The sequence below is a fragment of the Brachyhypopomus gauderio genome, chromosome 2 (genome assembly GCF_052324685.1).
Source record: "Brachyhypopomus gauderio isolate BG-103 chromosome 2, BGAUD_0.2, whole genome shotgun sequence".
NCBI classification, from domain to species: Eukaryota; Metazoa; Chordata; class Actinopteri; order Gymnotiformes; family Hypopomidae; genus Brachyhypopomus; species Brachyhypopomus gauderio.
In genome coordinates this window covers 39,238,637-39,253,421 of record NC_135212.1, presented here as the reverse complement: position 1 = coordinate 39,253,421, position 14,785 = coordinate 39,238,637, and the positions used below count along the sequence as shown (strand labels likewise).

The 14,785-nt window shown below is 47.9% G+C and overlaps 1 protein-coding gene and 1 long non-coding RNA gene across 2 annotated transcripts in view; one reads left to right on the top strand and one right to left on the bottom strand.

Moving 5' to 3' along the window:
- LOC143504115 (uncharacterized) overlaps positions 1 to 14,785 on the top strand; it is a 38,825-nt gene that overhangs the window by 17,587 nt on the left and 6,453 nt on the right. The gene's annotated exons all lie outside the window — the stretch shown is intronic.
- The window catches only part of LOC143504063 (uncharacterized), a 25,455-nt gene continuing 11,565 nt past the window's right edge, over positions 896 to 14,785 (bottom strand). Inside the window, exon 2 of the mRNA XM_076995725.1 lies at positions 896 to 11,723. Within this exon, the coding sequence (XP_076851840.1) occupies positions 4,977 to 6,056 (1,080 nt within the window). The 5' untranslated portion in view covers positions 6,057 to 11,723 and the 3' untranslated portion in view covers positions 896 to 4,976. The remainder of the gene's footprint in view (positions 11,724 to 14,785) is intronic.

Below are 14,785 nucleotides of genomic sequence, written 5' to 3'. Positions count from 1 at the left end.
TGTCCACACGTTTGCAGACACAATTGGCAGTGCCAAGGTTGCAAACTCTCACACATTGAGCGTGAGACACACGCATTTGACTGTCTTCACACGCTCCGATTTCTCACGCTGAAAAAAATCTAGTTTATTCACCTCTGATCCACATCTATGATTCAATGAGTTACTAGTTCGCTCTGGCACCAACCACTGACGATCGATCGCGATATAATACTTAATTTGTGTCCGTTTTACCCCCCCGGTCAACAATTTACGTTCACCACCCAAACCCCCACCCCCCACCCCGGTTTAAATCTCACTAAAAGTGATCTTGAAAACTTGGCAACCCTGCAGCGCATTATATAGCTGTCCTTTTACACGTTTGTAATATAAACATTGGCTGTATGAGGTCAGGGATGCTCGGTAGGTTTTTCTGTCACTTTCTTGCTACGGTGGAGAAAGTTTGCGTATGTGATCACGTGATTGACCGGCTTCATTTGATTGGTCACTCATACTCAGGTGACAAGACGTTGGTCAGTCTTCTCACTGAAAAGACGAATTATTTACAAAACGAAAGTAACCTGATTGTAACGGAGTAAAAGTTGCGTTTTTCTCACCACATATTTACTCAAGTAAAAGTAGAAGTCTTTCATATTAAAACTACTCTCACAAGTACATTTTTGTCCAAAATGCTACTTGAGTAAATGTAACGGAGTAAATGTAACGCGTTCCTACCCACCTCTGGCCAGCACTTTCCTCACAGAGCACAGAGCATGACTCCTCTCATACAGGTGGAGCTAATCACTGCCTGCTAACAGACAGAACCTTCTGGAACTGGGATGTGGGAGTGTGGTAGTGTAGCCTTGTGGGCTTAGGCAATTGTATTAAGGAAGACTGGAGGCGGTCAATTATAATCAAAAGTCGCTACTTTATTTTCAGTTCTCTCAAGTTTCCAACAGGCTTTCAACTAAAGTGCCCTCCCCTTTCCCCTTTTGCCAGCCCCAATTTATACCCAGAATTCCCGCGGCGAATTCCAGGTAAGAGGCCGCTCATCAGGGTGGGCCAATCAAAGTTCTCCCAGGTGCGGCATACGCTCTTCTGGAAAACAAATATCTCCACACCAATTAATTTAGTAAGTCATCATCAGTCTATACGTCTACAGATCCGATGTCTTGACAAGGTAATCTCTAATCAGGTACGTATTCCCCTCTCACCTAGTAGGCTGATGTAATACCAGGTAGGTTGGTGATGATGCCGTACCGGTCTCAGCATCACACACCACCATCAGCATCACCCTCCTTAAGATCGTCACTCCCCTGAGTGGCGAGAGAGGTAGTCCACTGTGACGTTCTGTACCCCTGCTCGGTACTTCACCTGGAACCTGAAGGGCTGTAAGGATAAATGCCAACGACTGACTCGTGCATTCTTATCCTTCATCCTGTGTATCCATTGCAGGGCTGCATGATCTGTCTCCAAGACGAACTCATTGCCAATTAAGTAATAACGCAACGTGTCCAGTGCCCATTTAATTGCTAATCCTTCTTTCTCAACAGTAGAATATCTCGTTTCCTGTGGGAAGAGTTTCCTACTGATATACAAGATTGGTCTACGTTCTTGACCATCCCCTTGTAGAAGTACTGCGCCAAGGCCTTCGCCTGATGCGTCTGTTTGAACAATGAAGGGTTGATTAAAGTCCGGACTCTGCAGTATTGGTTCTCTGCATAAGCAGGCTTTCAAATCCTTAAACTCTGCATCACACTCAGATGTCCATTTGACCATCTGGGGATTATTCTTACGGGTAAGTTCTGTAAGGGCTACTGTCCTCCCGGCAAAGTTAGGTATAAACCTACGATACCACCCCGCTAAGCCCAGGAAGGATCTTACCCTCTTTTTGGTTGTCGGAGGTGGACACGCCATCACTGCTTGGACCTTGTCCACTTGAGGCTTGATGATCCCTCCACCAAGAACGTATCCGAGATAAGAAACTTCCGCCTTGGCTAGCTGACATTTCCTTGCGTTGATGGTTAATCCAGCCTTTTGGACTCTGTTGAAGACATCGGCTAGGTGGTCTCGGTGTTCCTGCCATGATGAGCTAAAGATGACTACATCATCAATGTAGGCTGCCGCGTAGGCTTCTGCTCCTCGCAGTATCTGGTCCATGACCCTCTGAAATGTTGCTGCGGCTCCATGGAGTCCGAACGGCATAGTAGTAAACTGATATAGTCCACTAGGTGATCTAAACGCAGTCAGTTCCTTTGCTGAATCAGCTAAAGGTATTTGCCAGTATCCTTTACTTAAGTCTAACGTGCTCAGGTACTTGGCTTTTCCTAGCCTTTCGACTAGTTCGTCAATCCTGGGTATTGGGTAAGGATCAAAAGCAGATATGCTGTTCAGTTTTGAAAAATCAATGCAGAACCTAAGTTCTCCATCCTTCTTAGGTACCAGTACTACCGGGCTACACCATTCGCTTTGTGAAGGCTCTATCACCCCTAACTCCAACATGTGCTCCACCTCTTTGTTCAACTGTGGTATGAGGCGTGCTGGCACTCTGCAGTGAGTCTGTCTAATCGGCTCTGGCGCTCGCAGGCAAATATGATGTTGTGTCACCTCTGTGCGTCCTGGCCATGCACTGAAGAGGGCCTCTGGTATAATTTGCTGTAATTCTTTCTGCTTACCTGCAGATAGATGGCTTACATCGGGGATGGTCATGTCAGATGTTGTGGGGAAGTACTGTTCCTCTGTCTCTTCCTCCTCATCGACAACTCGGGCCCATAATTGCTCTGCCACTGTCTCCTGCCTTTCCTTCCATGGTCGAAGTAGATTGATGTGGAATGTTTGTGTCTTCTTGCGTCTATCAGGTAGGTACAATTCGTACGTGGTTGGATTGATCTTCTTCGTAACCTCGTATGGTCCATGCCATTTTGCTAATAGGCTGTTGTCCATTGTTGGTAGCAGCAGTAATACTTTTTGGCCTGGCATCAAATTTCGGCTTCTGGATGTTTTGTCATACCAGGCTTTTTGCTGTTGCTGTGCTCTAGCCATATTGTCATTTACCAACTCTGTCATCTTATCCAACTTCTCTCTCATCTTAAGCACATAGGACAAGATGCTCATTTGTTCTCTTGGCCTGTCTCCCTCCCAGGCTTCTCTTAGGACATCCAATGGTCCCCTCACCTGGCGGCCATAGAGTAACTCAAATGGTGAGTATCCAGTTGATGACTGCGGGACTTCTCGATACGCAAAGAGTAGGTATGGGAGCCATTGGTCCTAGTCCGTTCCATTTTCCGACACGAACTTGCGCAACATCGACTTCAGTGTTTTGTTAAACCTTTTGACCATCCCATCAGTCTGTGGGTGATATGGAGTGGTCCTAATTCCTTTTATGCCCAGTAATGAAAAGACTTCTTTGATCTGCCTAGATGTGAAGTTGGTGCCTTGGTCCGTCACAATGTCTCTAGGTATGCCTACTCTGGAAAATAGTTGCATTAACGCATTAACTATTTGTCTAGTCTTGATCTTCCTGAGTGGGAAGGCTTCTGGGTAGCGTGTGGCATAGTCACACACTACTAGAATGTATTTATTACCTGACCTACTTCTTTCTAGTGGGCCTGCAATGTCCATTGCTATCCGTGTAAATGGAACATCAATAATGGGTAGGCTAATCAACGGTACTCTGTCACCCTTTTTAATCGGCATGGTTAATTGACAATCCAGACATGATTTGCAAAAGTTCGCTATGTCCGTGTATAATCCTGGCCAATAAAATCTGCTAGCTATATGGGCTAATGTTTTCTGTTGCCCTAGATGTCCTGCCCATGGTACCGTGTGAGCTAATTGCAGTATATCTGTCCTGACGTTTTTGGGTATTACTAACTGTTCTCCCTTGTCATTACGCCTATACAGCTTGTCGTCTTTTATAACGAACTGCTCTTGCCCCTTAATGTCGCTTCGTATACCTCCGTTTTTCGCTTTTTCAAACGCAGACTTTAACGTCGCATCGCGTTTCTGTAAATCTGCGATGTCGCTGGGTAAATCATTCAAGTCGACTATCAAGTGTTTAGGTAGGCATTCTTTAACAGTCGTGCCTTTTACTTTCGCTTTCCGCCTGTCATTTCTGGACTGTTTAACTCTTTCAGTTTCCTGAAATGGCAGTTCGCCAAAGTCAGCGTGTTGCTGCGCTGCCAGTTTAGCCTGTAGTCGTGTCACTACTCTTACTTCAGCTTCGTTATTCCCTCCCCGTAGCAACTCTGCTAACACCGGGATATCTCGGCCCAATATAACTGGATATGGGGACTGGTTAACAATTCCTACCGTTAAAAGATAGGTCTGGTCGTTAATGTCTATGCTCACGTCCGCTGTCGGATAATCCTGTTCATCTCCGTGTATGCAGCGTACTTTTAATGTAGCAGTATTCAGCGGTATTTGCTCGTTCAGACACTCTTCCCTGACTAGCGTCTGACTAGAGCCCGAATCCACTAGAGCTTTAAACGTTTTCCCCCTTATTTTCACCCAGACTGTTGTATCGGTGTTCAGGGATGATTCCGTCATCGTACTATGTGGTCTATGGCAAAGACGTGTGCTGCTACTGCCTGTGTGTAACGGACATACAGCTCTTTTATGCCCTCTCTGTCCACATGCGTGACATTCTATCGGGGGTTTGTCTCGTGTCTGCCGCTGTGTCGTGTACTGTCTATTAGTGTAGCTATACGTTTTCATATGTGGTGCATTATTTGCAGTACTCATATTATATTGACTAGCGTATGATCTATAACAGGGGTAATCAATTAAATCTTTCCGCGGTCCATTTTTGGCAGATAGGTCAGACCTTAGGTCCGGGTCTGCGGTGGCGAACGTAAGTTGTTGAGCGGGGGGGAGGGGGGGGGCGAACGTAACACTCAAATGGGTGGTGAACGTAACACTCGTCTGAAAATAAATTCTCCGGTTTATATATATAATCTCCCGTTAAAATTTTTTGGGCATTTGGGTCCGTATCCAGTTAATCAGGAATGTGATTGGGTCCAGGACGGCGTTCGGGTCCGGATCCGGACCGCGGTCCGCCATTTGGTGATACCTGATTTATAAGCTTCTCTGGGCTTACCCTGGGTCGCGCTGCTAGGGTGTCCTAATTGCACACTTCTGTTAGGTTGTCGTGCCGCTATATAGTTTTCCGACAATTCGGCTGCATGTCTTGATGTAGTGAGAGTATGTTGCTTAATCCATGTCCTTATTTCAGGGTTGATGCTTTGTAGAAACTGTTCCATTACGACTGCGTCTCCGATTTCTTCTTTTGTTTTTTGCTTTGGCGTCATCCACTCGTCGTACAGATCCCTTAGTCGTGCTTGTAACTCCCTGGGCGTCTCTCCGTCCTTAACTGCATTATCTCGAAATCGCCATCGATACGTTTCTGCATTAATTTCATACTTTTGTAGAAGTACCCATTTTACCTGCTCGTAATCCGCAGTGTCCTCTATATCCATCGCAACATATGCTGCTCGTGCCTTCCCGCTGAGGAGTGGTACCAAGTGTAGTGTCCAATCTTCTCTGGGCCATCTACCTGCTTGTGCGATACGTTCAAAGGTCGTGAGGTAATGTTCGATGTCCTCATCTTCCCTGAACGGGAGCATCTTCGGACTTGTCCATCCAAGGCACATCGGTCGCTGGTTCAGCGGTGCTGGGTCGTGTGTTACCGTACGTTGTACACGATGGATAATCTGTACTTCTGGTAGTGTTGCCAACGTTGCTGGGACTTCTGACTGTTGTGAGGTTTCGCCCTCCGTTGCTGATGGTTGCTCTTGTTCCCCCTGTATATGACTCTGGAGTTGGGTGAACTGGTGTTGGAGCATCCGCCATCTTTGTTCCTGTTTCTGAGTTTGCTTCTCGTGGCGTTCTTCTCGTACTTGCTGAAGCTTAATAAAACTATGCAACATTTCACCAAGTTGAGCTACGCTCTCCTTTTCCGTCGGTTCCGTTGTCGAGCATTCTCTGTCTGGAATCTCGGAGTGTAGTTGGAGCTCCCTTTCCCCACGGATATCGCCCTCGTTGGCATCTTTTGTAGTTGCCATTTGCTTCCTCGGCGGCATCTTGATAATATCTTTCCCTTATTCGTCCTCACAACACCGCCTGTGTGGGGTTCTAAAAGAAACCGCTGCCACCATGTGTGGTAGTGTAGCCTTGTGGGCTTAGGCAATTGTATTAAGGAAGACTGGAGGCGGTCAATTATAATCAAAAGTCGCTACTTTATTTTCAGTTCTCTCAAGTTTCCAACAGGCTTTCAACTAAAGTGCCCTCCCCTTTCCCCTTTTGCCAGCCCCAATTTATACCCAGAATTCCCGCGGCGAATTCCAGGTAAGAGGCCGCTCATCAGGGTGGGCCAATCGAAGTTCTCCCAGGTGCGGCATACGCTCTTCTGGAAAACAAATATCTCCACACCAATTAATTTAGTAAGTCATCATCAGTCTATACGTCTACAGATCCGATGTCTTGACAAGGTAATCTCTAATCAGGTACGTATTCCCCTCTCACCTAGTAGGCTGATGTAATACCAGGTAGGTTGGTGATGATGCCGTACCGGTCTCAGCATCACAGGGAGAAGTCAAAGTTTATGGTTAAACCTAAACACAAGGATGGTTTTTCTTCATGATCATGTGACCTCCTTTGCTTTAAATGTGGTGTGTTCTTATTGGACCTCTGCATTGTGTGTCACAACTGGACAGAACCAGGACAGGAAGGGCACGAAGGAGGAAATACTGCACACAAACAGCAGAGGGCAGAGCTGAGCACAAATCACCATGACCACCCAACACCACTACCACAAGCACAACCCGACACAAATCACCATGACCACCCAACACCACTACCACAAGCACAACCCGACACAAATCACCATGACCACCCAACACCACTACCACCAGCACGACCCGACACATATCACCCCAACACCACAACCCAAAACATGTCACCAAACACCACCAACAGCAACACAACCCAACACATACCATCCACACCATCCAGCAACAGGACCAATAGTGTTTGTGTGTGAGTAAAAAAGTATGACTGGATGTTACAGCAGGTGTAATGATGGTTCCAATTAGGCGGCCTCTGTAGTGTCATTAAATCCTGGCTCTTCTCACACAAGAGCCGGACGCTTTTATGGCGTGAGATAATGAAGACAGTGTGTGCATGACCTGGGACTCCACACGGAAGTCACGGACGGATTGTGGGAGCTCCATCGTTTCATTTTGATAAGGACCCATTTCAGGGAGAATGTGGCTATTCAGAAATTGTTTGCTATTATATACGAAGCAAAAATAAATAAATAGGCCAAAAAAAACAAGCAATAAAGCGACAGCCTGTCAAACTGCCCCACAAGTTCTGCTGGGTGTTGGTGTACAGAGTGTGTCCTGTGTTCCTCTTAGCTTAAATATCAGTTCTTCACCCATAAATACGGTTCTGTGTGTGTGTGTGTTTTCCAAATGTGTTTTATCTGCCAGCTGTCTAGACTATGACAGCCAAACTGGAAGCCCTTTGAAGTGTGAAGTGTTGGGACTATGCTGCCTGCAATTACGTGCAATACGCCCTGTAAACACACACACACACACACACACACACACACACACACACACACACACACACAAACCCTCACACACACGCGCACATGCAAAACAACACACAAAGAGAAAGAAAAAAGATGCACAATCCCTCTCCATAGTGAGTTCAGTGCCTTTACAAACATAAATTTAGGCACTTCACAGCTAAAATGAAGCTCAGTTTTGAGATAAAGCTACAGGGCAAACACAGCATGCGGAGGAAAGACCATTTTCCTCCAGTTTTGCATATTGCTAATTAGATCTGTTTGGCTTCATTGCCCATGTGAGGAAGGGAAGAAAGGAGCACAGTGTGCATCATCATACTTTAATAAACAAGATATTATGATGCTTCCTCCTTACCTTCCTCCTCCTCCCACTCATCACCACCATCGTTACCCCAAACCAGTTGCATCTCTGCTCTGGTACTCCTCACACACACTCAGAGCAGGGGGCTCTTAGTAATGAGCAGACTAACTGTGACATAGTTCAATATACTGATCTATACCAATCTACCAATCAACAACCACAAAAAGAAACGGCAAACACACACGGACGGGTGGAAACACACAGAGATGGGTGGAAACACACACAGACGCGTAGAAACACACAGACGGGTAGAAACACACAGACGCATGGAAACACACATAGACGGGTGGAAACACACAGACGGGTGGAAACACTCACAAAGACTTGTGGACAGCTAAATGTTTTGTTAGTAAGGAAGAACCAGAAAAGTAATAAGATACAAAAACAATGAGATAGAGGGAGCGGAAGTGTGTGTGATAGGAAGTGTGTGAGGGAGGAAGTCTCACTACAGGGGACAACCATAACCATAAGGCACAAAAGACTGACAGCAACCCAGACAGAGAAAAAGCCGCACTTGAGAAAGACCCGCATGCAGATTACAATGTAATGAGACAAACATTCATTAAAAACTGCTCTAGCCATGACAGAGAGAGAGTGATAGAGAAAGTGGTAGAGAGAGAGTGATAGAGCGAGTGTGATAGAGAGTATATGTGTGTTGCTGGATGGTAAGAGAGGTCACCCAGACGACCTTGACTGATGCCTCCTGTAGACTTGAGGAATCCTAAACACACACACACACACAAACACAAACACACACACATACACACCAGGAGGTAAACAGGTAAACAAATAAACACTACAGCACCAAGATGAGGTAAACAAGTAGTATGGAAGAAAACATGTATTTAGTGCAAGTAGAATTAATATATATCCACATGCATGTTTTATGTATATGCTTTACTATTCATCTATAATATGTATCACCAACACCCCAAGGAGCCTGCTTCAGTGCTTCAGTGCTGTCCTACACCTGGGACGTGTGAAGTCCATGACTGCACTGCAGGTGAAACCAGCATCTATTTCATGCTCTCCAATCATTCTGAGAGCCTTGAGTAATTCAGCCAGCTGTTCTGCAGCTAATGCAAGTTGACCAGGAACTCACTGTCAAGGGATTTGATGTATTTGGGATAAAGGAGTGAATTTCTCCACAAGCAGAGCCGGGGGGGTGATGTCTCAGCATGAGAAAGAGAGAAGAGTGAAGAAGAGAAGGTGAAGAGAAGGAAACAAATCAGAGTGACAACCAGGAGGTGGAGAACATAGTTGGTTGATACAGTCATGCCCTCTCAGAGATAAATACAAGTTCAACCTCCAACCAGACTACAGAATTCCCGAAAAACATGACGGCAGGGCAGCGTATGGAGAGGAGACCTCAATACGGTCTCGCTCTGGAGAGGAGACCTCAATACGGTCCCGTCCTGGAGAGAAGACTTCTCAATACGGTCCCGCTCTGGAGAGGAGACCTCAATACGGTCCCGTCCTGGAGAGAAGACTTCTCAATACGATCCCGCTCTGGAGAGGAGACCTCAATACGGTCCCGTCCTGGAGAGAAGACTTCTCAATACGATCCCGTCCTGGAAAGAAGACTTCTCAATACGGTCCCGCTCTGGAGAGGAGACCTCAATACGGTCCCGTCCTGGAGAGAAGACTTCTCAATACGGTCCCACTCTGGAGAAAAGACTTCTCAATACGGTCCCGTCCTGGAGAGAAGACTTCTCAATACGGTCCCGCTCTGGAGAGGAGACCTCAATACGGTCCCACTCTGGAGAGAAGACGCCTCAATACGGACCCGTCCTGGAGAGAAGACTTCTCAATACGGTCCCACTCTGGAGAAAAGACTTCTCAATACGGTCCCGTCCTGGAGAGAAGACTTCTCAATACGGTCCCGCTCTGGAGAGGAGACCTCAATACGGTCCCACTCTGGAGAGAAGACGCCTCAATACGGTCCCGTCCTGGAGAGAAGACTTCTCAATACGGTCCCGCTCTGGAGAGGAGACCTCAATACGGTCCCGTCCTGGAGAGAAGACTTCTCAATACGGTCCCGCTCTGGAGAGGAGACCTCAATACGGTCCCGTCCTGGAGAGAAGACTTCTCAATACGATCCCGTCCTGGAAAGAAGACTTCTCAATACGGTCCCGCTCTGGAGAGGAGACCTCAATACGGTCCCGTCCTGGAGAGAAGACTTCTCAATACGGTCCCACTCTGGAGAAAAGACTTCTCAATACGGTCCCGTCCTGGAGAGAAGACTTCTCAATACGGTCCCGCTCTGGAGAGGAGACCTCAATACGGTCCCACCCTGGAGAGAAGACGCCTCAATACGGACCCGTCCTGGAGAGAAGACTTCTCAATACGGTCCCACTCTGGAGAAAAGACTTCTCAATACGGTCCCGTCCTGGAGAGAAGACTTCTCAATACGGTCCCGCTCTGGAGAGGAGACCTCAATACGGTCCCACTCTGGAGAGAAGACGCCTCAATACGGTCCCGTCCTGGAGAGAAGACTTCTCAATACGGTCCCGCTCTGGAGAGGAGACCTCAATACGGTCCCGTCCTGGAGAGAAGACTTCTCAATACGGTCCCGCTCTGGAGAGGAGACCTCAATACGGTCCCGTCCTGGAGAGAAGACTTCTCAATACGATCCCGTCCTGGAAAGAAGACTTCTCAATACGGTCCCGCTCTGGAGAGGAGACCTCAATACGGTCCCGTCCTGGAGAGAAGACTTCTCAATACGGTCCCGCTCTGGAGAGGAGACCTCAATACGGTCCCGTCCTGGAGAGAAGACTTCTCAATACGGTCCCACTCTGGAGAGAAGACGCCTCAATACGGTCCCGCTCTAGAGAGGAGACCTCAATACAGTCCCGTCCTGGAGAGAAGACTTCTCAATACGGTCCCACTCTGGAGAGAAGTCTTCTCAATACGGTCCCTTCCTGGAGAGAAGACTTCTCAATACGGTCCCGCTCTGGAGAGAAGACTTCTCAATACGGTCCCGCTCTGGAGAGGAGACCTCAATACAGTCCCGTCCTGGAGAAAAGACTTCTCAATACGGTCCCGCTCTGGAGAGACCTCAATACAGTCCCGTCCTGGAGAGAAGACTTCTCAATACAGTCCCGTCCTGGAGAGAAGACTTCTCAATACGGTCCCGCTCTGGAGAGGAGACCTCAATACGGTCCCGTCCTAGAGAGAAGACTTCTCAATACGGTCCCGTCCTGGAGAGAAGACTTCTCAATACGATCCAGCTCTGGAGAGAAGACTTCTCAATACAGTCCCGCTCTGGAGAGGAGACCTCAATATGGTCCCGTCCTGGAGAGAAGACTTCTCAATACGGTCCCTTCCTAGAGAGAAGACTCCTCAATACGATCCAGCTCTGGAGAGAAGACGCCTCAATACGGTCCCACTGTAGAGAGAAGACCTCAATACGGTCCCGCTCTGGAGAGGAGACTCCTCAATATGGTCCCGCTCTAGAAAGAAGACTCCACAATATGGTCCTGCTCTGGAGAGAAGACTCCTCAATACGGTTCCACTCTAGAGAGAAGACCTCAATACGGTCCTGCTCTGGAGAGGAGACTCCTCAATATGGTTCCGCTCTAGAGAGAAGACTCCAGAATATGGTCCTGCTCTGGAGAGAAGACTCCTCAATACGGTTCCACTCTAGAGAGACGACTCCACAATATGGTCCCGCTCTAGAGAGACGACTCCACAATATGGTCCCGCTCTAGAGAGAAGACTCCTCAATACAGTCCTGCTCTGGAGAGGCAGGACTGGAGATGGTCATAGATACAGGCACACATGCTGGAGCAACACCTACAAAGAGAGAGAGGGAGAGAGAGAGAAAGAGAGAGGGGGAGAGAGAGGGAGAGGGGCAGAGAGAGAGGGAGAGAGAGAAAAAGATAAAGACTGAGGGGTCTCTGGGTGTTCAGGGCCATTTTGCTGTTGATTTAATTAAGTTGTTTGTCAGTGCACAAAAACTCCAAACACACCCCACAGACTCGTTAAGGAGCACTAATATGAGAGCCACTCACACACTTCAGCTGTCTCACACACACAGACGTAATTAGCATTGAGCTGGTGCGCCATGCAAGAAGATGCTATTAGCAGCTCAGAGGAAGAGGTGTGGTTAATATTTAAACCAGGACACCATGGAAGGGGCGGGACAGAGTGCCACATGTGCAGTTTAGCTCTGCAGGGAGGTCCAGACTGACCAATGAGGAGGCCTCTTCCTAATCGATCATAGATGTTAATCAGCACAAACTCACACATCCTGTCCTGATAGGACGGGAGAGGGAGAGAAAGAGAGAGAGAGAGAGAGAGAGAGAGAGAGAGAGAGAGAGAGAGGGAGGGAGGGAGAGTTAGAGGGGAAGAGAGCAAGGTTTGGGCCATTCTATTCAATAGAATATGAATGATGTTTTTTTAAATCATGTTCAATTTCACACTGTGTGTGTGTGTGTGTGTGTGTGCGCACCTTCCCCCTTCCCATGATTCACTAACAGCAGACTGAACTACTGGACAACTGCATAACTCAAAGAGAGAGAGAGAGAGAGAGAGAGAGAGAGAGAGAGAGAGAGAGAATGTGTGTGTGTGTGTGTGTGTGTGTGTGTGTGTGTGTGTGTGTGTGTGTGTGTGTGTGTGTGTGTGTGATGAGAGGAATGGTGTATATGAAGGTAATTTTCGTGTCTCAGTCATAGTCTTCCACTGTAAAGCTGTTGTGGTTTACAGCAGGTTTCTTTCATCTGAGGAGGGTCTCAGTGGGGCTGGACTATCTCTCTCTCTGTAGTGTGAGAACAGACTTCACTAACACAATCACAGGTCTCAAAGCTAGGGCTTCTGTAAAGGACCCGTTTGTTCATGTGGCCGCGGAATTTCCCTGCACAAGCCGGTGAAAAAGTGTCTGATAATGAACAGGCCACATTTCCAGACAGACAGACAGACAGACAGACAGACAGACAGACAGGTTCAGCGGCATTGTCAAACATGGAAGTTCAGAGGGGTACCACGTCTACTCTCGTCTTAGCCAATCAGCATCAAGTGCCCAGTTGAGTACCCCAGTGACCAGGAAGAGTGCTTATAATTGATTTAAGCTTATAAGCCAATCAACATCAGGCATTTGAAGACTAGCCAATCACATACAAGAGGGCTTATCAAGCAGCATGACATCCTTTAAAATTAACCCTGACACCGGAATCACTGCAGATACTTAGATCATCAGATAATTCAACAAGTACTAATACATACATTAAAACAGGCCCAAGAAACACCCCGACATCCATATAACTACTCCAACAGGATGTCCAATGGATGAGGATTAACCATAAAGAGATCAGACTCAGTATCATGAGAAACATCTGTCTGAAGCAAAGGGCCCTGGGGGTGAGCTGACCCCAACAGAGCTACTCCACAACCCTGCAGACCCAGACCACAGGAACAGTGTTTATACGGCCTTACGACTCCTCAAACCTGCTCACCAGCCCTTCATCTCAATCTCTGTTCAAGGTCTTCACATCACCAACTGTAGAGCGAGGGTAGTCATCATCTCTCCTGGCACCAGAAGTTCTCCACGAGAACAACACTTCACATGGAGTTTGCTCCAGCTGGCAATGCTTCAGGACAGCTAGACGCTGTGCCCATAACCGAGTGGAGCATCCAGATACCAGATCTGGGATGAATTGATTGAGCCTGGGCCAAGCAGACTGAGTTATCCATATGCTTCCCAGTTTGAGTGGTAGAATAATGACTCATTCTCTCTGTGTCTGTCTCCTCCCCCGTTCTGACTTTCTCTACCATCTTGCCATCTGTCTTTCACTCGCTGCGTGGCTGGCTACAGCAGGAAGTGAGGTGGACGTGGAGCCACAGGAAATGAAGAGAGTTGTTGATAAGGGCAGGCACCTGTCTGATAGGGTTGCCAAGCAACCACCAGCTAAGAGCAAAAGGACGAGAGCACAAGGAGGCGGAGCTGGTACAGGCTAGAGACCAACTATCCAATCAACACACACACACACATTCACACACAAGCTTCTGGATAAACAACCTGTGGTATCCTGACTTAAGTGTAGAGTGGTGTATAGGGGTATAGAGGTGTATAGAGGTGTAGGGGTATAAGAGTATAGAGGTGTAGGGGTGTAGGTTTAGGAGTCTAGGGGTATAAAGGTCTAGAGGTGTGTGTGTGTGTGTGTGTGTGTGTGTGTGTGTGTGTGTGTGTGTGTGTGTGTGTGTGTGTGTGTGTGTGTGTGTGTGTGTGTGTGTGTGTGTGTGTGTATGATGCAGACACAGTGCCACTCGCTCCGCTTACGTGTTACACTCAAGTCATCGTCTCATCACGCTGGGACTCGCTCTCCACATCAAAGCAAGCAGCACCAACATCGCTCCTCAACCCCAACACCGCTCCTCAACACCAACACCGCTCCTCAACCCCAACACCGCTCCTCAACCCCAACACTACTCCACAACCCCAACACCGCTCCTCAACCCCAACACCAACACCGCTCCTCAACCCCAACACTGCTCCACAACCCCAACACCGCTCCTCAACCCCAGCACCAACACCGCTCCTCAACCCCAACACTGCTCCACAACCCCAACACCGATCCTCAACCCCAAGACCAACACCGCTCCACAACCCCAACACTGCTCCACAACCCCAACATCACTCCTCTACCCCAACACCAACACTGCTCCACAACCCCAACACCGCTCCTCAACCCCAACACCAACACTGCTCCCCAACCCCAACACCGCTCCTCAACCCCAACACCAACCCCGCTCCACAACCCCAACACCGCTCCTCAACCTGAATCCCAACACTGCTCCCCAACCCCAACACCGCTCCACAATCCCAACACCGCTCCACAACCCCAACACCACTCCACAAC